Genomic DNA, 17,212 nt, shown 5'->3' with positions numbered 1-17,212 from the left:
TTCTTTTTCCTGAGATGCTGCCCGACCTTCTGAATGTTTCCAGTATTTTCTGTTTTTGTTTTAGGATTCTGAAGTGATGGCTCTCAGAAGTTTACCTGGCTTGTAGAAATTGAGCTGGAGCAATATTGCACTAAATCTTCCATACATCAGTAGTAGCTACATGAGGTGCTGCCTCAAGAAAGTCACACTTATCGAAGATCCCCACCATCCAGGCCATGCCATCTTCTTGCAGCTACCAGCAGGCAGGAGGTACAGAAGCCTGAGGTCCCATACCACCAGGTTCAAGAACAGCTACTTCCCTTTAACCTTTCGGTTCTTGAACCAATCCGCACAACCCTAATCACTACCTCAGTACAGCAACACTATGGCCACATTTCACTACAATGGACTTTTGTTCTAATTGTGTTCTTCCTTGTATAATTTATGTTTAATTAATGTTTTCCTTGTGAATGTTGTGTATCTGATGACATATGGCTGTGATGCTGCTGCTAGTAAGTTTTTCACTGCACCTGTGCATACATGTACTTTTGTATATGAAAATAAACTTGACTTTGACATATTTCCTTTTCATACTTCATATTTTTCCTTTTCATACTTCATATTTTTCCTTTTCATACTTCATGTCTGCATTAATGTCAGTTCAAAAGTGCAAGATATTTCATTTGTCCACAATAGCTAACTGATGAATCCATCTGTAATCGTGTTCTGTTTTCCACAAGTTCAAAGCTAACATTAGGATGAAGTGGGAAAATTAGTGATTATGAAACCATTTACAAATGTCAAACTTGTTCTCAGTACCAACAATACCAGCATAATTTCTCTACAAATTCATTCTCTGTGGGAAAGGAAAAGAAGTATGGTTAAATAAAACTCTAGATTGGCCAAAATCCCTTTTAACTCCCATGAAACTTTGTATTTTTTGGGATTACGTTCAGTGTCTGAATATAACATTCAGAAAATGAAATATTCAATTGTGAAACTATCAGTTTTGGGTGAGGAATGAGTGAAAATGGTCTCTAAAGCTCTGCAATTTCCCAATATTCATTGCCAAATTCAATACTAGTCACTTAGTAAAAGGGCTGAGAGGTGATGTTGGTAATTCAGCCAGTACTCTGCCTAATTACTCATTGGGGTAGATGTTTTAAAAATAGCTTCATGTTCCAGGAGCAACAATTTACAAAATGCAATAAGTTATTAAATGTATCCAATAGCGAAAAAAGGGTTAGGAACCTAATACATTAAACATTACTAATCGTATCATGGGTAAAACTTGAGTCACAGTCCAGAATTTAAACAAGCAATCTAGGCTGTAACTTTAGTTCAGCACTGTTTTCGGTGACTGTTCTGATTAGACACGTTCCTTTCTGAGTAGCTGCAATAGATCTCATTACAACATATGAATACTTGCAAATGGTTTCTCCCCTTTGTTGGCCAGCATTTACCCTCCACCCCACACCATCATAATTGGATTGTTCACTAAACTGCTCTTTCTGGGACTTTGTTGTGCACAAGTCATCTGCTGCATTTTCCTTCGAAACAGAAGTAGCCATAATTCAAAAGCAATTCATTAGCTATCAAGTGCTTAGAGGCAGTCTAAGGATATTAACAGCACAATATTAATGAAAGTGTTCCCTTTCTAATTTGTCCCCAAAGATGGTGATGGCAGGCATGGTAGTGTAGCGGTTAGCGTGACGCTGCTACAGCGCCAGCAATCTGGGTTCAATTCCCGCTGCTGTCTGTAAGGAGTTTGTACGTTCTCCCCGTTACTGCGTGGATTTCCTCCGGGTGCTCTGGTTTCCTCCCACGTTCCAAAGATGTACGGGTTAGGAAGTTGTGGGCATGCTATGTTGGCGCCGGAAGCGTGGCGACACTTGAGGGCTGGCCCCAGAACACTATGCAAAAAAGATGCATTTCACTGTGTGTTTCAATGTACATGTGACTAATAAAGATATCTTAATAATGAAATGTAAAATCAATGTACCAACCTGAAATTAGAGGGAGCTGTATGTGGCCTCAAGACTCCTTGAGTTTGACTATGATTTTGTCTATAGAGGGGATTTTTGTAATCTACACAACTTTTCCACAGATGAGCCCATAGTGAATGCGTTTTCTCCTGAATTCTGTTGGAAAAGAAAACAATTACAACACAACTAAGTACATATCCCATCTGTAAGAGCAAATTGTTACATAGATCCACCAGAAAGTACAAAGATTATTAAATTACAACTGATGATCTGCAGTATGTATTGAATTAGGAATGACGGCACAAATTTGTCGGTGTCCCACCAGAGTGAACCATTATTAAAATATCCGCAGATCCCCATGAGAGTTTACCATCTCAGTTGTAGTCTTAATGGGTGATACAGAAAATTGTTCTGGTCAAAAATCTGGAGAACTCTGGGCTCTTTCATCTAGGAATTTTGGATGAAAGCCATCTAGAAGTGAAGCATCACTTGTCTTAAAAAAGCAGGGTTTATTACATTCTAATCTTTCCACCCCCCCCCCCCAAGGTTTAACCCCAAAACATTGAAAGTTGAAAATTTATCTTCACCTCATGAACCCTCACTTGTACTAGAAACTGCTGCCACTGGAGGGAGCTAGAATTCAGGGGAAAAAAACTTACTGCATTTCCATCAATAATGAATGATTATCGCTAGGCTAAGCAGACAAAGCTACCACCAGATGAAAGAAGGAATATATTCCACAGTAGATAAAAATTACAAAAACAGAGTATGTTGAAAGCCATTTGATACAAATAGTTCAACTTCTGCCTCCTTACTATTATAACATTTAAAAGGTAGTGAGAATTGGCTCACTTGTACGGGTTGCCAAACTCAGTGAAGAGTACTCAGGGATAAAGTTTCCAATTTCTGCACAATTTGGAAAGTGGATCAAAATGCATCTGCAATTGCACTGATGCGATTAAGCTTTAAATTTCATGCAAATTCAATCACCTCATCACAAATATAAAACTTATGAAAAACAAAGATGTGACAATGCGATTGACCAAGATTGTTTCTTTTTTCCCCCCATTACAAGTTATTCTCCAGGATGGTAACATAATGTACCTTTATTATTACAGCTAACAGCTTATTAGCAAAAATGTGGATTTTTAATGTGTCCAGTTCTCCACTTTGGAGAAACCAGACTTTTCTTTAACGTATTTGTTCACAGGATGTGACGCAACTAACAAGGTTGACAATCAATCCTCATGTCTAATTCCCCCATGAAGGGAGTGGGTTAGTAGGACATTACAGCTGAGTTAATCACATTGGTGTGTATGGACACATTTATAGGTCAGACTGGGTAATAATGGTAGATCTCTTTCCATTGCAGACTTTGGTGAAAGCAAAATAATCTAGAGCACACTATTTACTAGTTCCATTGACACGCATTAATCCATTTCTTAGTAGATTAAGTAATGGTACAATAACTTTACATATGCTTATAAGATTAGTGAAGTGCACAAAGAGCGTAATTCAAAAATCTTCCCAAACCAATTTGCTTATTTGAAATTCAAAACAACATTAAAAAATTGCTGAAAAAATTGAAAGCAAATGGTTTAGTACAACTTACACTTAAAAATGGATATTTTATGCTTGTTCTATCTCTGCAGTGCCCTTTTACTCAGAAAAGCAGTTTAATTTCCTTGCCAGCCTTCAGCTGCCTGATTCCCTTATAGTCTCTGTATTCTAATTCATCTTTTAAATTGAATTTCTTCACAGCTACCAGAGAGATGATAATATTTTCCCACCACAAAATTCTGAATTGCTTGTCTAAAAATCCAATCAACCACATATGCCTACCTACCAATGCACAACTCAGTATAGGGTAATGCCGGCATGATAACTCCTTTTATGGAAATATTTGGCTTTACAAAATAATTTACATCCATCGCTATATTTCTGCATTTGTTTAGCTGATTTGGTAAAACTATTGCTTTTATATTAGAGGGTTTGGAGTTAAAACCATAATCTCAGAGTTAAGTACATAATATAAACTGGAATTTAATGTTGTATTAATAAGTGTTACATTGAAAGAGGTTGCCATCTTTCAGAATCTGTCAGCCTCTTCAACTTTTTGAATCACCATAAACATCATTGCTTATCCCTATTAGTGATGGTGATTTGATGCCTTCATTCACTACTGTCATTGAGGTGAAGATATTCCTATAGTGATGCAATTTAAGGAGTTCCAAGGTTTTGAACTAGCGATAACGAAGAATGGTAATTTATTTCTAAGTGATATGGTCACTGGTCACCACTTTATGGATGATGGAGAGTAGACCAATAGGATGGTAGACCACTGGATTCCCTTCGTCTTGCTTTTTGTGGATAAAGACACATTGGGTAGATGCCAGTGTTGTAGGAATATCAGGTTGGCTATAGGCGCAGCTAGTTCAAGAATGCAAGTTTTAACTCCGCAGAGAGGATATTATTAGGGCCCAATGAACAATAAAATAATGAATTTCCCACAGTTTGATGATGACATTTCTTCTCTCAATCAAAGTCACCAAAAATAGATCAACCTTTCAATTATCCCATTTGGTTTGTGGGACATTGGTATACAGACATTAGTCACCCGAACCTGTCTACATGAAAACAGTGGCTTCATTTCAAAAATTAATTACAAACATTTCTAAACACAAAAATTAATTTCTGTGCTTTAGTACTCTATGACTCTGTGCCTCTAACTGCTTTGATGTTGTTTTCTAAAGACAATATTTAAGGAAATATAAATGTAAATTACTTCTGCTTTTTCCAGAACCATAAACTTACTGCTATATATTGCAAATTATCCATGGTTTGGTCAAGATTACATTAAAGTTTCCAGCTGGTAATTACCTACATTCTGACTAAAACTGAGAAAGGTCAATTCAACAAGCCTGCAACAATTAACAAAACGAGCCTTGTGCAACCCAGAATAATAAGTGCACTATCCTTCAAGATCACAAGATCTAAAATGGCTGAGTGATTCTTCTAGCAGCAACTGTTTTACAAAGACAAAACTTTGTCAATGTTGGAAATCTGAAATAAAAACAGAAAATGTTGGAAGTACTCAGCAAGTCAGGCAACAAGTGTGGAGGTGAAACAAGGTTAAAGTTGAATGTCAATGATCATGTGTCAGAACAAGGATGACAATTGGTGCTACAACAAATGGCACGTACCAAAATGTACTGAGAGGAGTACACACTGTACATCACCCTTTGCTCCCACACAGCTATCTGGCTGCATTGCTGCACCTTTGATTCAGGCTGGTGAATTCAATTAAAAACCCCACTCACCTATTTCATGCTGGCATCCCAGTGTAAAATCACCCTTGGTGTCTCAACAATCATACCTTTGTTCTAGACAATTTAATGTTATGGTGTTGCTACATAAAACCGCTCACCATCTGAAGACTAGCAGAGCGAGTGCATGGCACAATATGAATGCTTAAGATGCTTATTTTCTCATTTTTCCTGTTCGAAATATGGGTCATTCACCTGAAATATTGTTTCTCTCTCCACAGATGCAGCCTGACCCAAATCCTGTTGAGTATTCCCAGCATTTTCTGTATTTTTTTTAAATTTCAGATATCCAACACATGCAAGATTTTTCTTTGCTTTTCAATGTTTAAAGTTCATCTTACCTCAGCTCTTTGCCCTCTTTATTGTTGTTGCAAATAAAATTGCCAAATTGGCAGGAGTAGACATGATGATGAATATGCACCAGAAATCTTTCATTGAACTCAAAGGCACACGGAAATTGTTCCATCAGCTGCCAGACACAGTCAAAAAACTGATCAATTACTGGTGAAACCTCCCTGGGATCACCATCCAAGTGGCTGCATCTGTAAAGGGCAAGGTGAAGGAGTCAGATTCTTCTTGGAAAACGAAATATAAAAGAAAATGCTCCCTTATGATAGCTTATACCTACATTCTCCAAAAGGATTTGCTGATTAGCCACCTGTGTTGCTATGGCGGCACACTTCTACTTGCATGCAGTAATTTTGGTAAAAATAAATGCCTTGCATACAGCAACACAGTTCAGGTAAACATATACATGTATGGCAGAAACTTCTGAATACAACCAATTAAGTAAAACTCTCAAAATATTCAAAAGCACTTGCACACTCTGATAATTTTGCAATACGACCAACAAATGCATAAAATGTTTAGGTACAGAAGCATACTCTTTGGAAATACAAGAACTGAGATTATGTACCCAAAAATCCTGTTCATTAACCTTTTATTACAAAACCAAAAATCAAACGATTAACTTCAAGGTTCTTAATGAACACATAGGGGTGGAGGCTAACCAATTCTAAAGGCTATATCTTGGGCACAGACCTGCAAGAGCTGCAGACAGTCATGCCATCTGGTAACCCTTTTCTGGTCTAGTTGTGGAGGTCCACCAGGGCTCAGTGGTGTAGCCTGAGGGGAGGTAATTTCCAGTGGTACAATGAAGCCTTGTCTCCAAGACACTCCCAAAGCTTTAGAAGCCAGCAAAGCCCCACCCCCAGCTTTGCTGGTTGTCAAAAAGTGTTTAAAATATCTCTGGCAAACTTAAAAATGGAAGTAAACAAGTAAAACATGTTAAAAAAGAGCTAATATAATAGAAAGCTCTAATTAAAAACACTAAGCAAAACAGGTTGAGGGATACACAAAGAGCTACCATCCCTGTAAAAACTAAATGAGTTACTGAAACAGCAGCAGAAAAAAATCAAAGGCTATCGCATACAACAGCATTCAGGACTGAATGACATATAAAACCGTCAGTGGTGAAAGCCAAATGGAAGCTTAACACAAAGTTTGTTATTTAGATCATACAACAATGTAGGAAACAGCTAAGCTAGTTCAGGTTACGGAAGAGATGAGATGCTGTAACTTGTATATCCAATAAAGTAGATGAATGAGATCAGGAAGATTGATTACAGCCTCAGGAGAAACTCTGCTGTGTTCTGGAAAGGATCACGGAGAGCTCCTAGCAGTTGTTGCCATCTTTTTGGAGAAGGAAGTGAGGCAGTCCCTGGTTGAGTGGAGGCCCATTAGCAGCAGACCTACAAGAGTCTGACTGAAAGGGAAATACAACAGCATCACTCTGATTCAATCCTGTGTTCTGACAGGTAACAGTGACGATGAAGCAAGGGGCACATTCTACCTCACACTACAGGCAAGAGTTAGGGGGAGCACCAGACCACGACCCAACCACGTTGGCGGAGACCTGGATGTCACAAGTCAGCAAGGACAGCACAAGTAACGCAGACTTGGGTGTGGCACCTGAATGAAAATGGAGTGGAGGTTTGTTCATCTTTGCAATATGAAGAATTGAATCTTCAACTGAACATCATTCCAACACTGTGAAACTCCTAAGCTGGTATAGTGAAGAACCAAAAGGTAAGAATCAGATTGATTACATGATGTTCAAGGGCAAACTGAGGCTCACTGACGGAGGTAAATGTGGTAAGGAGAGTAGGCACCAGTAGTGACCACCTACTTGTGACTGGCTCCATCAAGCTAAAACTGAGAAGTGTGGGTCCACCAAACAAGGGACAGAGACACCATCATGATGACAACATAAAGTCGCCTGAAGTATAGAAAGCCTCTGCACTGCAATTAAAAGAACAAATTTCAGACACTTGCAGACCTTGATGAAGATGAAGGCAGCCTTCTAGATGAGGAGATCGACAAGAGTCTGTAATCAATAAACAGAGCAGTGAAGCTGGTTTAGTCTAAGGAGAAGGAAAGAAAGGAGTGGACCACACCAAGTAAATGGAAACCATGGAAACCAGATGAACCCTGAAGAAAATGGTTTGAGACACCAAATTTCAGAGGTTATAGGATATATACTATGAGCAGTACAGCAAAGCACATCAGGGACGTCAAAAGCTTTATAAAAGCAGACAAAGAGCACTATTTTGATAATGTAGTGAGTCAAGCATAGGATGCAGCTGCCTGCGGCAAACAAGGAAAATTTTCTAAAATGATATGAATTATCAATGACAAACAGCAGATATCAACAAATATGCTCAAAGACAAGTAGTGCTGCCTAATGGCTCCAGTAAACAAACAAGAAATGCTCAAAAACTGCTGAAGAAATATCTATCTGAGAGGCAAAGATTTTGATCTCATTACAGACACTCCAACAAAGGAAGAGATCATCCAAATCATCAAGTTATTATAACATAGGAAATCTCGTGGGAAAATCAATTTGAATGCAGAAATGTTCAAGGTAAATCGTGAATTAGCAGCAGCCTCCCTGGCCCCACTATTCACACTAGTCTAGGAAAGCAAAATCATATCAGATGAGTGGATCAATGGGGTTAGAGTAAAGATACCCAAATAAAAGGAGCGCTCAATAAATGTAATGACAGGCACGGTTCTACAGTTTTATCTGTGCCATGTAAGGCACAGTGTAAGATCACAGTCCAGTATATATCAGAGGCAATTGACAGCATTCTCAGAAATAAGCTAGTCCAGTTTTGGAAATAAAGTGTATGCACTTAAAGATAAATAATAGAACAATGCACATTTTGGCAACAGCAATCCTACATAAACATATAGACATCAAGAAGGCTTTTGACAGTATTCACAGAACTAGCTTCTGGTGCATTCTGTGGGCAATCGAATTCCTTTCCACATAATGGACACCACCAAAAGCTTCAATTCCAATCTTACATGCAGTGTTGATCAAAGTGGACTCAGATTTGAAGATAAAACAGGAATGTGTCAGGGGTGTCATGTTTGCAATTCTCTTCCATATCACCATTGATCAGGTAATGCAGTGTGCAATAGAAAACATGCTAAGGGACGCTCTTCCCATCCCTCGAAGATCTTGATTTTGCAGATGACCTCACACCCCAACACCACATACAGAAAAATGAGCAATTCCACTAAGTATATACAGAGAGCAAGCCTCAACATCACCTATACTGATAAAAATCGTATTCTCACTAACATGGAAACATTCACATAACTGGGCAGCATCATTAGTCAGGATGATTGGATCATGCGGGGCATCGAGAATAGAAATAACAAAGCTAGGATCATCTTCAGGACCTTAAACATATCCTGGAAAGAATCAAATACCAAAACCAAGAATTATCAGAGCTGCACACTTCCAACACTCCCGTGGTGCAAAATGCTGGGGAATCAAAGAGCACCACAAGTCCCGACTGTTTCATTTCATAGAGCCTGCCTCAGAAAAATCCTCTGTACTGTTTGTCCCAGGAAGGTGTCAAACCAAGACCTACTTATATGGTGCGGTCAAGTAGATATGAGCACCAACATTACCCAAAGGCACTGAAGATGGCAACCCATGTGCTTCCCATGGAAGTCAATTCCCTCATGAGAATAACACCACGTGGACACCTGATGGAAAGCAAAAGTGAGGCCACCAAGAAACAATGTAACGAAGAACTGAAAGTAGATCTGAAAAACCTGGAGTACAGCTCTGGAACGAATGAAAGATTTACCAGAAACAGACAAGGGTGAAAGAGTTTTCTCATGGTTGTAAGCATCAGAGGTGTAATTGGCAATAAGTAATTAAGTAAGTAACAATGTGCAGCAACTCTCAGAGTTAACAGTTAGATATCCCTTGAGTGAGCCACCTAAAATTTAGACTGAATAAACCAATGATTTGCATTATGGAGACGGACATTGATACATGTGAGAAGTTATACCAATGCATGCTAATTGATATTTTCAGCTACAGCCTCCAAATAGACATTCTTTAGTTAACCATTTTTTGTAACACCAGAGGGAAAAGGGATATGTTGAGTCTGGGTATTTGCCCTTTTGATTATTATCGATATAGACCACTTGATTATAAAATAAATGGGAATCCAATCCTGACTGAAACATCAGTGAGTACATCTTCTACCAAAAGTAGCACTCTGGATGATGCAAAAATAGTCTAAAGCCTCTGCTATACATCTAACATACCAGCTATCTTCGCAGTCCTTGAGAAATTAATACATCTGCCTGACTTCCAAATAATGCATCAGTTAGGTTCTTATACAAAACTATATTGTTATCTGGTGTTTGGTAAATAATGCCTTTTGAAACCAAATATGAATGTAAATTGATCAAAGGGCTCTAATTAATTATGAAGGCAGGACTGGTACCCCATCTTCCAAAAGTCATACTTCAGTTGTTGAATACAACTACAAGATTATTTAATATTAAAAAAGTACTGCATAAATAGGCCTAAGTGCCTCTTATTATCAAAATGTTAAAATGTCATTGAATTATCTAGTTTATAGCATAGACCAGACAGACCCACAGCCTGTTTGTCCCCTACATAAGCCTCCCACCACTTCAACAAGCTCAGTCAATGTGGAATTTCATTTCTTTTCCCTACTTATGCTTATCCAGTTTCCCTTTCCATGCTGCTATGCTAACCTTAAAAATACAATTTTGTTATGTACACAAATTTACGCTCAAACATAAATTTGAAGATGAATATTCAGATTTCCCACAATTTCAGGTTATTCTTTTGTAAATGATTATTTTCACTGAATTTCCCTCAAGAGGTTACATGATCATTCTGCTCACATCATTGTATTTATTGTTGTATTTATTATTACCATGTATACTGTTTACTCAGTGGGCTTCATGAAAACAAGGAATTTCATTGCACCCTAGTGTACATGACAATAAACTAATCTAATTTAAATACCAGCGGATTATTTTTTTAAGTATTGCATTTCTTCTAAGCACTGATAATCATCATGAATTTTTTTTTAAATGTAAAAGCTGGAAATCTGATATAATTTGCAGAAAATTAATTTAACAACAATAAAACCACTCTTTAAGGTATTGAAATAATGTTTTAGAATATGAAGTAATAATCAAGCATGTTGTCCTGTCTTTCTAGTTTTCCTTTTCCTGGTTAAAAAAAATTGAAAATTGTTTATGATGCAATAGTCCAAGGTCAGTCAAAGCCAGATTCATAGATAAACATGGTATGCACAGTTTGTTCAAGGAACAAGGTCAACCTGAAGAGTGAACATAGAGCATTTAACTAATAATACAAACCTAGTAAACCAATAATAGCACTTCAAAAATTTTCCATTTCTAAATAGGAAAAAAAGTTAACATTTTTTCACCATTTCAATAAACCACTATGTGCACTAACCCAATGTTGATTTAGAAACAGGACACCTAGTTGACAGAAACCACTCAACCATTAGTAAACTATAATCTGTCCTTTAGTCATTGTCAGTGTTCATTTCAGTAGTTTACCATTAATATTCCTCAAAATATGCTTGGTGCATCCTGTTAATTAGAAGCATGTTTAAGCATGCTTCTAGCATGTTTAAGCATCCTGTTAATTAGAAGCATGTTTAAGCATGTTTAAGCATGCTTCTTATTAACAGGATGCACCAAGCATGCTTTATAAAAATGTTATGGGAAATATTTAGCAACATTTAATGACAACAGACATGCACATTTAGAACAAAATATTTAACTTCAGTAGGTAATCAGCAAAGTGTTTACACTATCACATCCTAACACTCCACTTAAATATGTCTATTTTTATTTACCAAGATGTCAAAAGTTGCTGGCAACTGAATACCAACTGCTGGTAATTTTATGCAAATAAATCTCTGAGCAGATTACGGCAATTAATTGCTTTGCATTTTAAGAAATAGTCTTCTTTCAGGGATTGCTTCATTGTTTTTCATGATTTGCCAGAAAATACACATTTACCATTTCTTCTCCAGTGCTAAGATTGTTTAAGCTTTTTCTAACTGGCTCGCTGGTCAACAACTATATTGAAGGGTCATCCCAAAGAAGGAAATGAAAATTGACGAGCTTATTTTTGTTTAACATTTTCTTAAAATTTCCAAAGAATATCCCTACTTTATTCAATTATCGGTGATTAGCCCCAACTAAAACCAAATATTTTAATCATCTCTTTCTACACTCACAAGGTTTTTAATTTTTTTTCCAGTTTGGTCAAGTTCAGATACTTAGATTAAACTTTCATTTCAACAATTATGTCTGGGACTACAATGTAATTGCTTCAGTTTCATAATCTGCTTCAGTGCATCCTATTGCTGGCACACAATGATGGCGCAGACTGCCAGTGGTAGAGACTTGTTCAATCATTTCAGTAGCAGGGTGCCAACTGGCTTTGCCCTGAACTCTATTAAAGTGATGCACTCATTTCAGTCGACTCAGTTTCTTTCCTGCACTGGCAGCCACAACAAAGATTTGGCTGTTTAGCTAATGCCCTATTTAAATATACCCCCAGGACATTGATGGTGGGAGACAGGTTGACAGTGTCAGGAAGGTAATTAGGTCCTTACCCTTTGAAAATGGTCATTCAATGACACTTCAGTGGCACAAATTTTACACTTGCTAAGACATGCAGTAATGTTGTTCTGTTAATAAGAGTAGGCACTCAGTGGAAAGACACCAAGGAAGTGGATGAACAGAAAGATTCAAGGACTAAAGTAAATAATTCTTTGGAAGTGCAAGAAAAGTTCGATGAAGACATAGAACAGTTTGATCTTTTTAGACATGCTTTATATATCTATTGGAAACATCTGAATGAGCAAACTCAGTTCACGGAAAAGGATCATTCAGCAGAAGTTTTTTTTAGGATTTTCAAAAGGGATCTGACAAAATTCTTCATGTGAGGTTGGAATGAAAGTTCACAAAATAGTTGGCAACTTTACTAAAGGTTTGACAACAGCCTTAGCAACGGAGGACTGAGTGTGGCAAAAACTGAATGTGCCCGCCCTGGGAAAAACAAACTCATGATATGCCACAGGGAATGGTTCTGATATCCCTGTAATTTACATTATCGGCAAATGACATAGAACAGGGTGTTCATAACAATATCTAATTTTTCTTGAAGACACAAAGCATAGTAGGCAGATAATGAGCGAATAGGACATTGCCTGCTTTCAAACTTGGACTAACAAATAGTAGGTGGATTCCTATATGAATAAATTTAGGAATAGGTAACAGTAAATAAGTTTCTAAGCTGAATTATTCTGTCAGAAGATATGAGCAGAGAAAAAAAGTTGCAAGAATAAATCCATCCTATCTGTCATTTAATAATGAGTGTGGGATGCAATGAATAGAAACCATGAAAGATATCATCTGCCCACCTTTGTACATACAGGAAAACACATCCAACTTTGCATTAAAAACTATTTACCAGTCCAATAAATATTTATTTCCAAAACACACATTCCTTAATCAATTTCTGTTTGATTTTTTAATACATTGAATATTTTCCAATGTAAGAAATAGAATATAAATATGTGCTATGTACAATTACATGCTGGTAATTCTTACCTGTGGTTAAACTTGTGTCCAAAGGAAACCCAGTCTTTTTCAATCAAAACCTACATAAAATAAATTTTAAAATCTGGTATCATAATCGCAGAAGCAGAATAACCAGATTACTTACATCAAGACAGAACTTGTATTTACATATTTATTAATGAATTCCAAACCTCTTGTAGCACTTTTCATTGGTAACACTACCAAATGGTGCAATGAGATTGATCTTGTCAAGATGAGGCCTTAAGTGATCTCACTAGAACATTTCACTTTGGGGCCATTCTGAAGAGTTACAGTGGCATCATCAGAAAGACAGCATCTCCAAAACCAAAATACCTCTCTTTGTACTGCATCCTGAAATGTCAGCCTAGAAATCTCTGTTGCAAAGCTTGAATCTACAACCACCTTATGATTGGGTGATAGTGCTGTTGCAAAGCAAAGCTTTAACAAAGCAGAAGTAGAAAGTACATAAAACACATCTTGAATCTAACGGATGGGTCAATAGACTTCTTTTGTTCCAATAACTGCATCCTTTAGAGTTCATTGAACCACATCTTCTTGCCAGTCCCATTAATTTTGCTGAGATGATCCTGCTAGCTTACATCATTTCTCTGGATACATTGCTTCAGGTGATCTGATAAAACCATGGTTTCCATTTACTAACATTAGGTATGCAATTGCCCAATGCAAATATCAAAAAATATCTTGACATTATGAATTCATTACTGTGGTGTGGTGTGGTGATGTGATGGGGAATTTGATTCTGCGAGTATGTGAAGTGTCCAATCAGCACAAAATGCACGTGTGCAGAATAATGTTAAACAGAAAAATGTTTATTTTTATGCAGAAGATTTTTTCAGATATGTTATGTGCATTTTCTTCATTTATTATGATAGCTTATTAGTGGCACTAGAATACTTTACATTTAATGTGCAGTTATAGTTATCTTTATGCTTACATAATAGATAATTTACATACAAATGAAAGAACTAGGAAAGAAAGCAGTTCAAATACAGCAAGAGTTCAGACAAATAAAGACGAGAGACAATACCTTACACACATGGAAGGAAAAAGCAGAAAAATTCATAGAAGAGATTTAGAATAAATGAAAATGGTTGAGAACATTGTACATAAGGGAAGAGAAAACTACAACATGGAAAATACAAATTAAAATAGGGCATTTAGTCACAGGAATAGACAAAGGAGCAGAGGGCAAGGAAAAAAAAAATAACACATTCAAGATTACTGAGAAGACTCCCAACACACACAAGTGAATAGAAAAGAATCAAAAACAGGTAGATATGAAGAGAGAAAGCAGATAATCAAAAACAACAGAAATATAGGGATTGGGTTGGTACATTTACTCCTACAATGGACTTTTGCATGATTGAGCCACCCATAATGCTGTATATGTAAAAGGTTATCATATTGTTCCACAATTTCAGGATTCTGCTCCATACAATAAAGTGAGTCCTTCCTACGAAACACTGTTTATTTGGTCCAATTTTGCAACACAACTGAACTGGACCACAGAGTCTGAGGTGGAGGCCATCATGCAAAAGACAGAAGAGAGAATCCAAAAACCAGGAAAGATTATTTTGGATACAAATAGAATTAATAAAAATAGTGATCCAATTACTTAACTGTGCAACTGCCACAACAAAATTGTTGCTCTTACTGAATGCATCACATTTTTTTTTAAAAAGATTAAATAAGCTTCCTGTTACGGATTAGGTTGCTATTTGGTGAATGTCCCTTTAAGACATAGTACAGTAGAGTAGTGTGTGTGTGGTGTCATCACGACAGCAAGAAGATAACAACGTGCTGAGGTTTTTTGCTCAGTGAGTCTGAAAGAGAGAGAGGGAGAGAGAGACACTGACTGCTGGTCTCTTTATAGACGGTTGAAGAACAATAACTGTGTCTGTCACTACAATCCACGTATGGATTTTTGGAGTAATCCAGTGGAGTCCACTTTGTTGTTAACCTGTAGAGGGAAACAGGTCTTTCTGTGGATGGCCACGTCTCGAATGCCTTTCGGGGTGGCAGATACTTTGGAACAAAGCAATGGGGATCATCAGTGATTGAGATGTCATATGGGTTCCATCATGGAACATTTGGAGTTCGTAATTTCTCTCTATTCTCTCTCTACATTTTCTCTTCAGTCAAAGGTGATTTTGCAAAAGCCTTTGCTCATGTTTCACCTTATGACTTGCTGAACTGAACTTTGAGAACTATTGCTGGACTTGGAGTTTGGGAATTTGCCACACACACACTTCGAGTTTAGTTTTGGGGTTAATGTTTAATATCTAACATTTTTACTTTTCTTATTATCATAAGTAGTTATTAATAAAATAGTTTTTAACACTTGTATATGACAGTGTGTTTCTTTTGTTGCTGGTACGTAACATTCCCAAAGAGAGGGAGGACAAATTCACTGGCTTTGTGATAGAGGGGAATACTTTTGCTAATAGTAGGGATGCCAGTGCCGGTCTCATTATGCCTGTACTTGGAATAGGAACAGGAAAGGAAAATAAGCCAAGCTTCCCATTCCTGACTAATCCTGAGAAATATTCAATGTAAAATGATTTGGTTCAATATTAAGGGTGGTCATAAACCAAAGGACCAGGTGGCTATTAGTGACAGTAGAATCACACCTCCACAAATTTAGGCCATTTGATGTTTGGCATTATAAACAGAGAAAATATTAACAAGAACACTAAGAGTTCCTTCTGTATACTCAACATGTCTGCGCTACCTTTTTTTCCGCTTTAATCCTGCATTCTTACCATGAATCCCTTTATGGTTCGGTAAAATGGATCAAGCAGCAGACTTGCTACGGAGCAAACTTGGGCAGTTCTGTCCCAACCATCTGAGCAGTGGACTAGTACACTGGCAGCCTCTTCAGCAACAACCTGAAAACAACAGTATTTATATCATAGCTGCATCCAAATAATTTGCTTGGTCATTCACCTCTGTAAAGTTGCCAATCACCCCTACAACCTACCAAAGCTAATGATGAGAATAAGGTGAGCTCCTGTTTTCATGTGATTTGCCTGCCTTTCACTGTTAATGCAAACCAACTGCAGGGTTTGACAGAAGGAAGGTCACAGGGCTGCGATGAAAGATCCCATGAAAACTCTTTCAGGCAGTTAGTTAACAGATTATATTAATAACAGGCCCAATTAAACATTCATCTCATGCATTTTTATTTATAAATGCTTCATGGACTTACTGGGACAGAATTACAGTGCCTGGCATTGAATGGGTGCTGCAGCCTGTTATAATTGTCTCCTAATATTCAGTCCCATTCAAGTCAATGGTTTTCCCAGGGCTAATCCCATTTAGTAACAGCAATCAAAGTCAAATCTCAACCTTAATTCATCTGCAAGACTGGAGCTGAATTGATAGTCATTATATAAAACAATATGTTATTCATTATTGTTATTGTCATCTTAAAGAAAAAGGAGTATGGCCTATTTCAGAGAGTACTGTTCCTTTCATCTGTGCTCCTAAGAGTATAGGAATAGCCTGTGCTCACCACTGCCACCTGGGGAAAAACTTACCTGTCACAATGCTCCCAGCAGGAACTTCCAGAAACCATTGGGTGGAACACTTGGCAGCAATGTCAAGTGAAAGAGCCTTCTGTGTCCCCGTGGATCACATTCCCACCCCTACGCTGAACTCCACAAGGAAACCGGTATCCGAGCACAGTCAGTTGCCCAGAAGCAAACTAACAGCAATTTCCAGAGTTCTGCATTTGCAAATATACATGCGGAAATGAAGAAGCTGCTGTGAGTTACACAGGGTAGTATCAGTGGATTCAGACAGGTTCACCAACATTTCCTGTAAATTGGGTCAATGTTCTGGCAGTCATATGGGCATTTTCTTAACCTCAGCATTTCAGAGTAAAAGAGTCCCAAAATCACA

The 17,212-nt window shown here is 37.5% G+C and overlaps 1 protein-coding gene across 1 annotated transcript in view; it reads right to left on the bottom strand.

The window, feature by feature from the left end:
* The window catches only part of mtmr7b (myotubularin related protein 7b), a 58,863-nt gene that overhangs the window by 6,056 nt on the left and 35,595 nt on the right, over positions 1–17,212 (bottom strand). The window contains exons 9-12 of the mRNA XM_052034260.1: positions 16,072–16,197; positions 13,298–13,347; positions 5,632–5,832; positions 1,986–2,120 (exon numbers count right to left, since the gene is read on the bottom strand). Of these exons, the coding sequence (XP_051890220.1) occupies positions 1,986–2,120; positions 5,632–5,832; positions 13,298–13,347; positions 16,072–16,197 (512 nt within the window). The remainder of the gene's footprint in view (positions 1–1,985; positions 2,121–5,631; positions 5,833–13,297; positions 13,348–16,071; positions 16,198–17,212) is intronic.

The sequence above is a fragment of the Pristis pectinata genome, chromosome 2, assembly GCF_009764475.1.
Source record: "Pristis pectinata isolate sPriPec2 chromosome 2, sPriPec2.1.pri, whole genome shotgun sequence".
In the NCBI taxonomy this organism is placed as follows: domain Eukaryota; kingdom Metazoa; phylum Chordata; class Chondrichthyes; order Rhinopristiformes; family Pristidae; genus Pristis; species Pristis pectinata.
This window is presented reverse-complemented; position numbering and strand designations above follow the sequence as displayed.